Genomic DNA, 17,496 nt, shown 5'->3' on the forward strand with positions numbered 1-17,496 from the left:
ATGACTCTATATCACTTTTTAAAGGTGTGTTTAATTGTCATTTTGATGAGATATCATGGAACTGTTAAATTTTTTTTTCCATTTTTTTGCTATTTATCAAGGTTAAAGTATAATTTTGGCGTAATTTTTTTCACTCGATATGAACTTTAAACATACACTCGGCATCACAAAAATCGCACATTTTTGAAAATAAGTGTAAGTTTCCCCGAGCCAATAATCTAACCCAAATAATATTGATATCAATTGAAAGTACATTTAACAACCTCTTATTATACAATAGTTTCATTTCATAAATAATACAAATTTTCTGAGTACGGGACTTGTGTCATCTTCCTGGGCTATAAAAGGAGCAGCTTACGTCAAATTTAGGTCATTCACTATCCGAACGTTAAAGAGAACACATGTGAATTATATAGCGCTGGAAAACCAACCCCTTAAAGTCGACACCACTGCTGACGAAACTGCTCATGTGGTGGCACTACTGCAATCAGGGATGCAACAGTGTGATGTTCGGCAACTAAACATAAGCGGTTTTGCCGTTCGTTTTTTTTTTATTTTTCCAACAGTTTCAAGAGACTGGTGGCTTGATCCGGAGGAGTAGATCAGGGCGACGCACATCCGAAAGAGACTATCGCTTTATTGTCTTAAAAGATTTTGCAATAGGTGCGATTTTTATGATCCAGAGTGAACAGTAAAGAAGAACACAAGAAATGCTATATGGGTGTGTTTCGTGAGCCAAAAGTACAATAAAACAGACTTAAATTTCAAATATGGAAGTTTGGTCTCAGTACAAAATCAATTTTGTAAGAGTGTCAAAGACTGTCTCAAACTAAAAATCAAAAGTTATTAAGTCAGTGGAAACATTGGTTTACATTCAAATCTACATGGAAGGCATTTCTAGTGTGATGTATTATCTATTCCGTGACTGAGATTATTTTAAATAATGAATTGTTTATTTTTTTCCAGCAATCATATCCTAGACCTAATGAACACAAGTATAGACATGTCCACACCAAGCAAAAATCCCTCCGTGGGAACCAAACTGGAGGGACTCCTTCTGAATTCAGATTCTGACAGTGGTAAGTGGTATCTGGCATAATATTAACCCTTTTATAGCTGCGTAGCACCAATCTAAGCATTTTTTTAAATAAATAGTGTATGTGGAATTTTTGTCTTGCTCAAATTTTAAAGTGGACTTAGCTTTATGGCTATTTGAATAGAAGAAATAAACCAGTTCATCAAACTGACATCAGTTTGTTCATTTAACTGACATCAGTTTTTTCATTAAACTGATACCAGTCTATCAAACTGACATCAGTGTGTTCATTTAACTGACATCAGTTTGTTCATTGAACCGTTATAAGTCTATCAAACTGACATCAGTTTGTTCATTGAACCGTTATAAGTCTATCAAACTGACATCAGTTTGTTCATTTAACTGATATCAGTTTGTTCATTGAACCGTTATAAGTCTATCAAACTGACATCAGTTTGTTCATTAAACTGATACCAGTCTATCAAACTGACATCAGTGTGTTCATTTAACTGATATCAGTTTGTTCATTGAACCGTTATAAGTCTATCAAACTGACATCAGTTTGTTCATTAAACTGATACCAGTCTATCAAACTGACATCAGTGTGTTCATTTAACTGATATCAGTTTGTTCATTGAACCGTTATAAGTCTATCAAACTGACATCAGTTTGTTTATTTAACTGACAGTAGTATAGTGGACCTAGCTTTATGGCAATTTGAATAAAAGAAATCACACCACGCCACCAGTCCATCAAACTGACACCAGTTCATCAAACTGATCAAATTTAGTTCATTAAACTGACATCAGTTTGTTCATTGAACTGACTTTCAAATTGACATCAGTCTATCGAACTGAAATCAGTAGATTTAAAAAATATATCTAGACTGTGTTAAAAGTATCACCGATCTGTTAACCGCGCGCAGAAAGTGTGTAGCCAACATCGTTTACCGATTCGGTTGCATCTCAGCGACAGTCGGCATGCTTCCATGCCATATTTCCATTTGTTTCTATTATGTTTGTTGAAAATAGATAAACTAGCAATTTTTCAATGCACGTAACTTGATAATGATACATTTGCTGGCCTACTCAAGTTACTTCTTTCAACTATCCCCTAGCCCCCTCAGGGAATAATTGAAGCATTCGGAGGAAAGAGGCATTATCGGCCTAGCGCCCTTTTTTCTATTACTGGCCCAAACAGTCTAGTCCCTATTTTACCATCTGACAAATACTCATTTCAATCTGACATACATAGATGTCTCTATGCGTATCAAAATACAGTAATGAAGTACTCCGTTTATCCGTGAAACATATTTCGGGCAGTGCGCAAGCTGACTTGTCACTAACTACCGTAACATCGGCAGATAATAATAATAATATTTGGCTAATTTATATAGCGCCGTTTTCGTGAGAAATCACCTTAAGGGTGCTTTTTTATTAAAAAATGTGGAAACTATAGAAACAGCTGAGCAATATCTGCAAATCATGTCAACCGCTAGAAAAAATCCAAACCCTTTTACTGTCTTAATGGAAAGTTATATTTGTAATAGAAGATTGGAGTGTTACATTGTAAAAAAAATTTTGCCATATTAACAACAATATGTCATTCTGAAATACTTACCAGAAAGTGATAATAAGTATTTCGCTCTATGAAGCTCTTACTTCTCAACAAGCAACTAAATCTAACCAAAGTGCCAGCTGCTGGCGTAAAGCCTGAGAAATAAATAGATGTGTGGTCGCTCAGACCAATATTAAAAATTCTATAAATAGTTATTACATACTAGAAAATATTTTCACATTACATTTGATTCCAGATGAATTTGCTGTTTTTGATTGTATGTATTTCGAAACAAAATACCGTTTTTGAAAGAAGATAAAATACTCTTACAGGCATAATGTAAATAAACACATTTAAAAAAAATATCACTATCATAGATAGTGCTTTAAATGTCGCTTACCGATTGTTTTTATCGTGTAATAATTACCACTTAACACAAGAGTATTGTATTTTTATATAAAAAAATTATTAAAAAATGTGCAAACCTTGCCAAATAGAATTCATAGAATAATTTTAAAATTTTCGATGTTGTCTATGGTAAACTTTTGTTTGCAAACTTTACTGTTTACATCATATATCTCACGGTAATACAAAATGAGATAGCAGAACTTTAATGAGACCGTGTCAGGCTGGGATATATTATTACTACCGAAAGACCATACGGGGTTGTTGTCTTTGAAGCATATATCCAGAAATTGCCCAAGGGGTTAACTTGAATCTGTATTAACGAATATACTCCCTAGAGGTTAGTTTCAAATATGCAAATTAGAGTAGTCCCAAATGAGACTGAAACTTGTGACAGGACTACAATTAGTAAAGTTGTTGTTTATGTGCTATTTGTTTATTGTAGATTTCGATCCCCGAGCGCTCGAGAGTGAGCCCCCGATGGTGCAGCTGTCGGCCAGTCGCCCCCGTGCGCTGCCCACTCCCTCCTCGCCTGACCAGAATGGGGCTACCCCTCCACCCTTATGTGAGTGTTACCTTTACGTGTTACTGTTAGTGTGTCTTTTTTCATAGGTTCATTCTTGATTACGATTATTTTTGTGATAATCGTTTTAAAATTTAAAGTAAATGAAATTAATTAATTAACAAAATGTAATTACATATTAAGTTCTACAAGTATTCTAGTTTTTAGAATGCCGAAACTGCTATCACTATAGTAAAAACTACTACATTTGGAGAACTAAATAATAACATTACTAGTAGTTCTGTTCTTACTTAATGTTGATTATTCCGACTTGGCAGCTCGCAACAGTTCCAACACTCATGTGCTCTGGTGGAGTAAAAAGGTACTATCAAACACGGCTACCATCTTGACAGTATTGACAGTAAATTAACAGACAGATTATTTGTTTGAACCCCTGTCCTATTATTTGACATTTTCACAAATTGCTAATTAGCGCCATTTTTAATTATTTGACATTTTCCATTTCAAATAACAGCCCCCCTTAACTGCAGATTTTCAGCTAACGCTGACATGGACACGTATGAAGAAATATTAAATAATAGTAATTCTAAAACTTTTGTATCTTCCGATTCCAGTGGCTCCTCCTCCAAAGGCCAACAAGCGGTCGCCCCACCAAGCCGCGGCCCCAACAAATGGCACGTCGCTCTCCAACGGTGTCAGCAGCGATCTGTTCGGCTCGGCGCCCTTCGCCATCCCGCCCCCAAACCCAGTAGCCAACCCCATCATCGCGCCGTCCTCACAAATCATCGCAGGTGTGAGTCCCATCAACACGCCCAACTACAACCTCAATGATTTCAACACGCAAATGGCCGGCGTGTTCCCGACAAACGGAAGCGCGACAACGTTGAATAACGCTTTCACAAACGGGACGTCGGGGATGGTCGGGTTTGATCCCTTCGACACGGGAAAGTTTGCAGTTATGAACGGGAACAATTACAATGGCATCTCCAACGGATTCAGCAATCCCATGGGCAATGGTTTCTCCATGGGGAACAATGGGGTTTCTAACGGGTTCGGGAACACGTTCCCATTTGGAGAGAGCAAGAACAGCTCAGCGGCTCTGGACAGCAGCTTTAGTGGGTTTTTGGACAAGCGAGTGTCAGAGATGAAGGTTGGTAATTTTTAGTAAGTTACATTTTTTTTCTATTTTGTATTAACCCACAGTAGAGTTTGGTTACTAAAAATTATTAAATATTACTGTATTGGACGGGAAGTTGTCTGCTTATTTGTTCATCATGTAACGTTGTTTTCCCTTGAATTAATGATTGACGCCAACGAGAAACCATTGGCTTTGACATAACATTTTTACCATATATGTACATCCCATATTGTGCACAACATGGGATGAATTTAAGTCGCACTTTTTGCAGTAGGAGCAAGCCTAGCAATGAGGCAAGACACATAGGAATTTTACAGTTTTGCCACTATACCCTGACAAAAGTTCCCTGCGATTCCTGGACTTTTCCCATGTACCGCGGGTTATTTAAGTTACACTATTTAATTTTTTTTTTAAATGTAACATTTCAGAGATTTCATGTAGAATAGTACAACATGGTAATAATTAATTCATAGTAAGTAATTTTTGCTAATTGCATTTTTAATACTAAAAACATAATTTATGCATAATTTGTTTTTTAGGTTACTTCGAGAAAATCGTAGATGAAATTACTAAACCCTCAAATATTACAAAATCATAAATAGGATTGAAATATTTTACATCAACATTTTGAAAACAAATAACCGCTTTCATATATTTTTTAAGTTTTACGAATTCGTAAATCTTCATTTTCATTGTATAAATTTAGTAGCTTGAAGGCATAGACATATGAATATTAGTAGACCTGCCCTAAGTGATTAAAAGCGTATTATCCCCACTCCCCATACCGGTTCCATTGAGCCGGCTGGGCTCGCGTATGGCCTCAAGTGAAATTTGAAAACGTGACGTCATCATTCTTGTGCGAACTATGGTCGAGGCATCATCGGTTCATTTTACGAAATAACACGGCAAAATGTTGACTTGTACTATGAAAACTTGTAAAAATAGATGTGAAAAAGGGAATAAACCCAATTGTCGTATTACATTCCATATATAAGCATTATTTTACTTTATTTTAAGCATATTCACATCGTATAATATAGATCAGTTTTAGAAACATATACTATCACATCGAGAAACGTCTGGACGCGAAACACAAAGCTGGTTGGTTGCTGGGAAGTAAATTATGAACATTTATAAAAGTGTCTTAACTAAATACTTAAACGAAATATTCGACTCTGAAAATAGAACCGAATTTTTTTGCCGAATTTGGACTTCGCAAATTTGTTCATAACGTGGCGAGTAATTTGCGCTCCCATGTAAAAATGTCTATTCATTCAAAAGCAGATTTTACTTTTAAGAAGTAAATGGTGATATTATAATGCGAGATGCCTATTTACTGTCAGATTGATTTATTGACGAATCACAGTCAGTCTTACGCCCTTCGTTCTTCAACAGTTGATTTTACCCCTCGCCATTATCTTCTCGTCTATTAATTCCTATGTCTGTGCTTCAAGGGTTTTACCAAACCACAGTCGAAATATTTATGTAAATGAACCATTCATAAAGAAATTTATAAAGATAATATATGTAACTTAATTAATATTTTTCTTTTTCCTTTCAGGGTGGCTTCAGTAGAGCAGATGATTTTTTTATTGAAAGTTTCGACCCTCTTAGAAAAAACTGAAACACGAGAACGTAAATATTGTAATATTTTAAACTATTATAGAATAAGGAACAATAACAAACACAGTAAAAAAAATGTTAAAAACATTCCATTTTTAATTTAAAATCATTCCAAAACAATATTCTTTTACTTTAAAAAAAAAATTGTGAATGTTTTTCTATTCTTCCTAGTCTAATTGCTAAGCTTTTCGGATTTGTAAATAAATTTATACTGGCTTTACTAAAGTATGCTATTTGTTCCTTATAAAAAATAAAGCATAAATTATATATTAAAAAAAGTACTGCTTCGAATTTTTAAAGTTCAGCACCGAAAAATGACCCTGAACATCACTTTGTAATCTGTCAACTCAAGCTTTACTAAATCCAAAGATATTAGAAGAACGAGATGTGCTATGAGCAGTTCATACTGTGTGGAATTGTTTTGCCGAGTGTCGCCGGCTTTGTTCACCAATACTACTGCACACCTTCGCTTACGCTAAGGTATCCGCACTAATACATAGAATAGATTTCTGTGCGTACACGTCCCGATAGTATTCAAAGTACCCTAATTAGGTAGTACTCCGCCTACGGTCCGGCGGCCAACATAGCATATCTCGTTCTTCTAATATCTTTGACTAAATCTGATTTACGTGTAAATTTTACATGGGTAGTTAGGAAAACGTATTAGGTTTACAGTGACAAAAATGAGCGGACCAATCCAATTTACTTTTAACCCCTGAGGATCGGAGCCCTGCATTTGCAGTGTTGAAGAATCATGCATACGCACGGTAGGAAGCACTACAATTGCAGTGTTGACTTTATACATTAATTTTGCCTTTGAATATTACTTCTACTGGCTTAGTTAAACACTAAAAATAAAAGTCACTTTATCAAGCATGGTGTTGTCCACATGTTGCCTTTAACAAAAATATATTTTATTTATTGAAGTTTCTTGTCAGCTTCTACGGGTTAAATGTAACAAAAGTCTGGCACGAATGAGTTAAATTCTATGAAATAATAGAGTTTTTAAAAAATATATATATATTTTAAAGTACGCATTTCTTATTTATAGTCCAAGAAATTTTTCCACTCGAAACTTAATATATTTTCCTAACTACCCATACAGAATTTTGTAGAGGATCATTTGTAGTATTTCTCAAGTTAGCAGAATACAATGTATGTATTTTTGAGTGCTGACTGTTAAATAAATAAATAATGCCAGATAATACAGATTTGGCAAATGTATTGAATATTTTATAAATAGTAAAATGTTTAATTGTTTAGTTGCAAACTGTTTAAGATCCAAACATTTATGTTTTATGAATACTTGTGTGCATCTGAAAATATTAAAATGGTGCTAAAATATTTTCAACCGATTAAAAAAGTAGGTTAAAATATTTTAAAGAACCTCTTTTTGATTGAATTTTATTGACAATAAATTAAAATTTACTATACAGCACATAAACATTGCACTATTTTTCTAATTAACGGTGCTAATTTTAATGATTTAGAGTCAAGAATAATATTATGTAGGTACCAATGAATTTGAGAATTATTTCAAATTAATTTAAAAAAATTAAAATAGATTTTTTCAATGAAAATTTCAACTGCACTATAATTTAAAAAAAATATATATTTAAAAATTTTATTAAAATATTGAAAATGAATAAAGTTATAATTTTTACCTACTTCGTAAAGAGAACAATGATTAATTAATAGATCAATTTATATAGCGTGCGTATGAGTAATTATTATTATTAAATCATTTAAGTGTAATGTAAAACCAATATTATTATGTATTATAATTATAAATAATATAAGATAAGCATTAAAGATTTTTGAAAATATAAAAGACATAGCCAATTAATAATATCCTATCTTTAAATACCCTTTATCTCTGATTTATTTATCCATAGAAATAGTTACTGACATTTGTGTTGAAGAAAAAAAGGCTAATCGAAATTACAAATTTCTGCCAATCGAACTGCTAAATAAATGTCAGCCATAAATAAACCACTCACTAGATTGATATCTTCAAGCATTTTGTAAGAAACAAATCGAGCCTAAAAAACCATAGATATGCCAATATATAGACATTACAATTCTAATTTGTAGCCTACTCATTATACTATAAACCAATGAAAAACTCTGAAAGTTTATTCCATAGACTTTGAGTTTTTCATTGGTGGTATAGGCAACACTATCGATCAAATATTTCAATGGGGACCATCTTTAAATCCAATATTAATTGATATTATTGAAATAAATAATTGTTACAATAAGAAAATAAAAAAAAGACATCATATATTGCTAATGTGAGTTTAAAAATTCACATTTGTTTCGTTATAGTTTAAATTTAACTGATTTAAATAACGAAAAGGTGGCAAAGACATGAAAAAAAGTCAAAGTTTGCATAAGTTATTAAAAATTACAGGGAAAAAAATGACAATATATATGATTTCAAACACAATAAATTTAAAAAGGAATAATTTTAGATAGATTTTATTGGAAATTTAAAAAAAATGCAAATTTTTTTTCACAGCTTGCCGTATAATATTCAGTAATATTTCAAACAGTTATAAATATGTATGAGACATCTCAGGCCTCAGTGAAGCAGTGGTAAAGGCTGACGTAGATGCAAGGTTCGTGGGTTCAATTCCCGTGATAGTGCTAGCAAAAAGATCAGTATGTATTATATTTTTCTATAAATATGATAACGTGCAGAATATTTTTAATTAGCCTGTATTTTAAATATAGTTTTTAAGGAATAGCCAAATGTAATGTATAAAGATATGGGAATGTATTCAAAATATGATATATTTTATAAGAATATTTTGTTACTTTTAGTCCAAATAAAAGTATACCTATGTTTAATGGTGTTTTCATAGAATTTTCCTAACACAAACATTCACACAGTAAACAGTACAATGGATTCATGCAGATTAAAACATGTTAAAAATGGACTAAAATATAGTCTGCGCTGTCTGCCGAGGAATGACAGGCTGGCTTGGACGACTGCAGTTCCAAAAACTACCAGGTTTGACAACTGAGCCCAGCAGAATAAATTGGGGTACCAACAGAGGCGGCCGGTGACTGAAATTGTAACTAATGTGTAATTTAGGTGGAGCAAATGAATGAATGGGGGACCTACTGCAATTCATTCTATCTACTAAGTTATATTTATAAAATAATTGAATAAATAATACTGCTATGTCAGCGTTCTCAAAATCATCTTGAAAGTAAAGCACACGCAATTCCTCGTTGAAAATATAGTGAAACCGTTTGAATTCACCGCGCCCAATTTGTGAATGTTGTAGCGCTGACATTGTATATTAGTATTTCCAAGAAAATACATTCCAGACACATTGGATTACGCATGATCAAAGTGGTACAAAATTCAAGGTGCTTCGATAATGCACGGGATGAGTTACATATATATGTTAAAATTGTAATCTGTCTCGCTCGTGTCACCGTTTCGGCTAGGTCGGGCTGTCTCGATACCACCCGATGCTGTTTCAGTAGTGTTATAAAACATGACTCTGTGCATATCGGAGTATGCACGGCCCGCTTGCTCTTAGGAGGGAGTCTTGTACCAGAAGATAGCTTAAATAATGACCTGGTGGGAATTACGACTGGAGCGTACTTTTGTACATCGATGACTTGGGCACAGATATCGTTGTAAGTTATTATGTGAAGACTGAAGAAAGCAGTGCAATGCACAAATGCACCTATCAAGGAACCGCCTCTGGGTACCAACACAACTAAATTAAATTAGTTAATCTAATTAAAAATCTTGTTTCTCTGATAACCCAAAATAAAAAAAGACATAAATTCAGTTGAGCATTCAGTTTTAAGAGCGGGAGCACACAGAGAGCGGTCAGAGTTCTGCGTTCTAGTGACCGTTGACCGCTCAAGAGTTCCAAAGCACACAAGCGGCGTTCAAATTCTCGCATTCTAGTTTCGTTTGGGTCTTTGCATATGCAACATGTCACTAGAAAGTTCATAATCCGATGAAGAATTATTGATCTTGTGGAGCTTAGCAGCTTCTAAAAAGAGAAGGAAGTATTGGGTGCACCCAATCAACACAACGCGAGAAGAACAAGGCGAATTTAATAGTATTTTTCAGGATTTACTTAAAGATAAACAACGATTCTATATTAATTTTCGAATGTCGATTAATAGTTTTAATGAATTGTATAACATCATACAACCCGATATCGAAAAACAAAATACTAACTGGAGGAACTGTGTTTCATCAAAAGAAAGGCTGGCTGTATTTTTAAGGTATGTATTTATTTATTAAGGATAAGAAAAGACATTAGAATATTTAGAAATAATAACAAAATATACGAATAAATAATTGACATCACTTAAATCGTATAATAAACTCCTTTCCTTAACCAATTTATGGCAGCGTGAACGTCGGGATCACCAGTATGGCAGTGTAAAGTCGGGATCACCAGTATGGCAGGATAAATGTAATTTACGATGGCTGCCGGTATCGTAAATCTGTGTTCAAGGAATTCTGATGATTGAAAGATAAAGGTCTGCGATCTTTGTTGAATTTATTTGCGAGAATGAATTTACAAGTTGAGTGAACGCAGAGACGGTGGTAGTAGAGAGTGGTGGTTTGGTCGAAAGTTGAAAGTGGAATGGCAGAGAGTTGCGTTCCCGTCCGCGCTTGGCTCTCCCGGGGCTTCAGACGGCGGAGTAATTATTTAGTGTTATCATATGTGGGACGAGTTAAAGTAGTCCCCATAAATTTAATTAACTTTTCCGTGTTTGTAACCTCAGACATCGCGGGGTTCTGGCGTTCTCTGCCTCGGCGGGAAAAGAACTCTTAGAACGCGACGTTCCGTTTTGACCGCCGCGGTCTGACTGTCCGCTGTGTGCCATAAATATACCACTCTCTGTGTGCGTTGTTGTTATAGTATCAGTACGTTCTAATGAACGCCAAACGCGGAACTCGGAACTCCTGACCGCTCTCTGTGTGCTCCCGCTCTAAGTATTAAAAATGAATTAATCAGCAAAAATTTGTATGTTGTACTTTGAAGACTATTCTATATAAAGCAACTGAAAAGTAACATTCCCAAAAAATCTTGCTTGAAGGGTTTTATCAAAACACAGTCAAGATTATAGATGGCCTAGTGAACACATGTGTTAAGTACAATTTTATGAAAATTGAAAAACATTTATCAAGATTACTTACTTATAAATAAATAGATATTTCGTGGAAAATTTTTCATAACTTATTTCATCTAGAAATGAATAAAAAGCAGATAATCACATTAATTTTGCTGCTTTAAATCTTATAATTAACCTGGAGTATTCTTATAAATTGAATTTTCAAATTGCTCTTACACATGTGTGCGCTAGGCCATCATTATATGGTGTTGTCTACGTACATATTGGCTTTTAGAAAAATATCTTTTTATTTATTGAAGCTTCTACGAACATGTGTATTTGTGTTATACACATATATTTTTCATAAATACATAATATAATCACAATTACATAAAGAGGTCAAATTCAATTCATACTTTTTGACGAAAACTACATTTTTTCATTATCTACATCAGTGAAACAAGGTATCTACGGAATTGATCAGTAATTTCATTAAGGCATTATATGACCAGATATTTTGTAAAAATCATTACGGCCAGTTTATGAAAATTGTTTTGAGGTCTCAGTACCGACTTTTTCCACCCATTACCACAAGTCATGACATCCCATCAGCGTAGTTAATGAAATGTCAAACTTAGAAATTGTTAGACGTCCGTATTTTCCCTGATGTTCTATTTTTCTGTTTTTAAAATTAAAAAAAAAAATACATCTATATTAACTTTTCTTGTGAACAAGAATCCCAACTGATCCCGTCTGTCGGTAGCCAGTGGGACTATATAATATAATAGGGTCATGACTCATTTTATTGAGTGGAAACCACGGTACAGCTCAATATTTTCATACGGCTCAAAGATTCGACTCAACTGAACGGGAGCCGTGAGCTTAGAGCGAATGATGCATAGAAATGGAGATTTTTCTAAAATTACAACTATATGGAGATATTATGACTGATTTCGTTATAGACCATGATTCTTATGACGATTCCAAAATTTCAGTCGATTTGATACCTTCTTCTTCTTCTTCTTCAATGGCGCTACAGCCCATTTCGAGCCTTGGCCTCCTTTAACATGAGCCTCCACCGCCCTCTGTCCTCGGCCGTCGTCTTCCAATCTGCAAAATGGAGTAGTCCTCTGGCATCTTTCCTGACATCGTCCTCCCATCTCAGCCTAGGTCTGCCCGCCTTTCGTTTGCCTCCCGGGTGTCCTGTTAGAACCTTCTTTGGTACACGTGTGCTTGGCATTCGGTGCACATGTCCGGCCCATCTTAGTCTTTGGAGCCGTAAATGAGTAGAGAGTCTGGGAGCTTGGTAGATGTCATATAGCTCCTTATTGTGCCGGATTCTCCATGCCTCTCCCTCTCGCACCGCTCCTAAGATTCTTCGAAGTACCTTTCTTTCGAAGGTGTCCAGCCGTTCCGCAGACTTTGCTGTCAGTGTTCCCGCCTCACATCCATAGGCCAAGACCGTTCTAATAATTGTTTTATACAGGGTTATTTTGGTTTTCCTATGGACGTTTCGGGATTTGAACACTGGCAGCAACGCGAAGTAAGTGTTGTTAGCGGCTGTGATGCGCTTTCTTACTTCTACTGGGTCTTCGTTGTCCTGCGTTATGATGGAGCCCTGGTAGGCAAACTCTTCGACCACTTAAAAGTATAGGAGTTTTTAAAATTCACTTTATCTTTTATTCTGCGGTGTGGGATTCTGGTTTGCATCATGATTTTAGTTTTGTTCTCATTGATTTGCAAGCTCACCTCTCTTGCTGCAGTCTCCAAAGGGTCAAACACCTCTCTTACAGCCTGTAAGGATCTTCCGACAATGTTAAGGTCGTCTGCATATCCAACTATTTGATTGCTTTTGTAGCAAATGTTTGAGTCGGTAGCAATCATTGTCTTCCTCACGACGTGCTCCAGAACAATATTGAAAAGAGTGGGAGCTAAGTCATCACCTTGTTTCAGCCCCTGGGAGACGTTAAAATCCTCCGCTGTTTCACCTCCTATCCTTACTCGACATCGTGAACCAACCATCGTTGCTTTTACAAGCTTGACTATTTTGGGCGGTATATCAAAATTTAGGAGTATTTCATATATTTTCTCCCTATCTATACTGTCATATGCCTGTTTGAAGTCAACAAATAGTTGATATATGTCTATATCGAATTCCCAGCATTTTGTCAGGATTTGTCGAGTAGTAAAGAGTTGATCAGTGGTGGATCTCCCCCTCCTAAAACCTGCCTAATACTCTCCCAGCAAGTTCTCTGAATGAAGTTCTAGTCTTTCTTTCAAAATTGTTGTGAAGATTTTATACGCTGTACAAAGTAGCGATATTCCTCTGTGATTTTCACATTTCAATTTGTCTCCCTTTTTATGTATGGGGCATATTATACTAGTTTGCCACTCTTCTGGTACTCTTTCGGCGGTCCATATTTTTACAATAAGATTGTGTAGCAGGTTTTTCAGATGTTCGTTTCCATATTTATAGAGCTCTGCCGGGATATTGTCTCCTCCCAGTGTTTTATTGTTTTTCAATATATTTAGGGCAGCCTTTACTTCTGCCACCGATGGCGCTCTAGTCGTTTCATCATTATTTAGCTCATCCGGAATGTGAGTTGGTTCGACTGTCAGGTTGTTATTGGGATTCAAGAGCTGTTGGAAGTATTCTTTCCACCTAGTCTTAATCTTTTCCTTTTCTCCTATTATGTCTCCATTACTATCTCTGCACAGGGATAAGTTGGGTTTGAAGCCCTTTTTAAATACATTGCCGCCTTTATATGCCTCACGTGGATTGTTATTGACAAAATCATTTTCCATTTTCAACAATATGTTGTTAAAGTATAGTCTCTTCTTTCTTTTAATCAAATGGTTAGCATCTCTTCGTGCTTGTTCGTAGGCTTGTCTTTTTGATCTTGTTCCTCTTTCTATACATAATTTTCTTAGCTCATTTTTCTTGCAGACGCTCTGTATGCACTCCTCATCGAACCAGGGATTTCTAACCTGCCTAGGTCTATTTCCAATGCCTGATTCTGCCGCTGTCAGCAGTGCATCTCTCAGACTGGTCCAATCCTCTTCTAAATCGTTTGAGGAGAGCTGATCACTCAGTTGGTTTGGTAGGTTTGTTGACAGTGAGTCGTGGTATCTATCCAATCCTTCTGGTGTTTTAAGAGCATCGATGTTTAGCTTTGGGATTCTTGGCTGATTTCCTCGTCTGTCTCTTGCTATTCTGCATCTATAGCTGGCTACTACCAAAGAGTGATCCGAATCACAGTTAGCTCCTCTATTCCAAAATTTGGGCCCGTTTGGTACCATAGAGACTGAAAAAAAACTGCTTCCAAAGTTCAAACCCAAGTCTGAAATTAGCGTCAGTAAAAATCATGATTTTTCTACAAATACAACTTTATGTAGATTTTGTGACTGGATTCGATTTAAACTAATATTCTTATAAGTATTCCAAAATTTCAGCCAATTTGGTACCATAAAGCCTGAAAAAACTGCTTCCAAAGTTCGAACCAAAGTCTGAAATTAGCTTCCATAAAAATGATAATTTTTCTAAAAAGACAACTATATAGAGATGAGGTGAATGGATTTGATTTGAACCGTGATTCTTACCCTTATTCCAGAATTTCAGCCCGTTTGGTACCATAGAGCCTGAAAAAACCGCTTCCAAAGATCGAACCCAAGTTTGAAATTAGCGTCCATAAAAATCATGATTATTCTTCAAATAAATCTTTTTGGAGATTTTGTGACTAAATTCGGTTCTGACGGAGATTCTTATCACCATTCCGAAATTTCATCCCGTTTAGTACCATAGAGCCTGAAAAAGCTGCTTCCAAAGATCGATCCAAAGTCTGAAATAAGCGTCCATAAAAGTCATAATTTTTCTAAAAATACAACATTTTGGAGATTTTGTGATTTTGTGATAAAAATCATGATTTTTCTTAAATTACAACTTGATGGAGATTTTGTGACTAAATTCGGGTTGGATTGATATTCTTATCACCATTAAAAAATTTAAGCCCGTTTGTTACCATAGATCCTGAAAAAACTGCTTCCAAAGTTCGAACCCGAGTCTGAAATTAGCATAAATAAAAATCATGATATTTCTTAAGATACAACTTTTTGGAGATTTTGTGACTTAATTCGATTTGTCACACGATTCTTATCACTATTCCTAAATTTCAGCCCGTTTGGTACCATAGAGCCTGAAAAAACTGCTTCCAAAAATCGAACCCAAGTCTGAAAGTAGCGTCCATAAAAATCATGATCTTCTAAAAATACTTCTTATTGGAGATTTTGTGACTGAATTCGATTTGTACTACAATTCTTTTCAATATTGCAAAATTTCATCCCGTTTGTTACCATATAGCTTGAAAAAATCGCTTCCAAATATCGAACCCAAGTCTGAAATTAGCGTCCATATAAGTCATGATTTTTCTAAAAATACATATTTTTAGAGATTTTGTGACTGACTTCGATTTGTTCAACGATTCTTTTCACTATTCTTAAATTTCAGCCCGTTTGGTACCATAGAGCCTGAAGAAACTGCTTCCAAAGATCGAACCCAAGTCTGAAATTAGCGTCCATAAAAATCATGATTATTCTTAAAATACAACTTTTTGGAGATTTTGTGACTGAATTCGATTTGTATTACGATTCTTTTCAATATTGCAAAATTTCAGCCCGTTTGGTACCATAGAGCCTGAAAAAACTGCTTCCAAAGTTCTAGCCCAAGTCTGAAATACGCGTCCATAAAAATCATGATTATTCTTAAAATACAACTTTTTGGAGATTTTGTGACTAAATTCGGTTAAGAGAGAGATTCTTATCACCATTCCGAAATTTCATCCCGTTTGTTACCATATAGTTTGAAAAAATTGCTTCCAATATAGAACCCAAGTCTGAAATTAGCGTCCATATAAATCATGATTTTTCTAAAAATACATATTTTTAGAGATTTTGTGACTGAATTCGATTTGTTCTACGATTTTTATCACTATTCCTAAATTTCAGCCCGTTTGGTAAAATAAAGCCTGAAAAAACTGCTTCCAAAGTTCGAACCCAAGTCTGAAATTAGCGTCCATATAAGTCATGATTTTTCTAAAAATACAACTTTTTGGAAATTTTGTGACTGAATTCGGTTCGGACTGAGATTCATATCACTAATTTTAAATTTCAGCCTTTTTGGTACCATAGAGCCTGAAAAAACTGCTTCCAAAGATCGAATGCAAGTCTGAAAATTTGCATTAATAAAAATCATGATTTTTCTAAAAATACAACTTTTTGGAGATTTTGTGACTGAATTCGGTTCTGACTGAGATTCATATCACTACTTTTTAATTTCAGCCCGTTTGGTACCATAGAGACTGGAAAAACTGCTTTCAAAGTTCGAACCCAAGTCTGAAATTTTGCATTAATAAAAATCATGATTTTTCTTAAAATACAATTTTTTGGAGATTTTGTGACTAAATTCGGTTAAGAGTAGGATTCTTATCACCATTACAAAATTTCAGCCCGTTTGCTACTATAGATCCTGAAAAAACTGCTTCCAAATATCGAACCCAAGTCTGAAATTAGCGTCCATATAAATCATGATTTTTCTAACTGTACAACGTTTAGGAGATTTTGTGACTTAATTCGATTTGTTACACGATTCTCATCACTATTCCTAAATTTCAGCCCTCTTGGTACCATAGAACCTGAAAAAAATGCTTCCAAATATCGAACCCAAGTCTGAAATTAGCGTCCAGAAAAATCATGATTTTTCTAAAAATACAACTTTTTGGAGATTTTGTGACTAAATTCGATTTGAAACACGATTCTCATCACTATTCCTAAATATCAGCCCTCTTGGTACCATAGATCCTGAAAAAACTGCTTCCAAATATCGAACCCAAGTCTGAAATTAGCGTCCATATAAATCATGATTTTTCTAAAAATTCAAATTTTTGGAGATTTTGTGACTGAATTCGGTTCTGACTGAGATTCATATCAATATTTTTAAATTTCAGCCCGTTTGGTACCATAGAGCTTGAAAAAACTGCTTTCAAAGTTCGAACCCAAGTCTGAAAATTTGCATTAATAAAAATCATGATTTTTCTTAAAATAAAACTTCTTGAAAAT

General features: G+C 34.8%; 1 protein-coding gene across 4 annotated transcripts in view; it reads left to right on the forward strand.

The window, feature by feature from the left end:
• LOC149410621 (PTB domain-containing adapter protein ced-6-like) overlaps positions 1-9,135 on the forward strand; it is a 163,299-nt gene extending 154,164 nt beyond the window's left edge. For 3 of the 4 annotated variants that reach the window (XM_089648309.1, XM_089648308.1, XM_089648310.1), the window contains exons 8-11: positions 967-1,079; positions 3,444-3,563; positions 4,136-4,671; positions 6,221-9,135. In XM_089648309.1, coding sequence (XP_089504435.1) covers positions 967-1,079; positions 3,444-3,563; positions 4,136-4,671; positions 6,221-6,283 — 832 coding nt within the window. In that variant the 3' untranslated portion in view covers positions 6,284-9,135. Of the gene's footprint in view, positions 1-966; positions 1,080-3,443; positions 3,564-4,135; positions 4,686-6,220 lie in introns of all 4 variants that reach the window. The other variant, XM_089648311.1, reaches the window with a different exon arrangement.
• The last annotated feature ends 8,361 nt before the right edge of the window (positions 9,136-17,496 follow it).

Source organism: Hesperophylax consimilis, chromosome 27, assembly GCF_061612785.1.
Source record: "Hesperophylax consimilis isolate HC1 chromosome 27, BYU_Hcon_1.0, whole genome shotgun sequence".
NCBI lineage: Eukaryota > Metazoa > Arthropoda > Insecta > Trichoptera > Limnephilidae > Hesperophylax > Hesperophylax consimilis.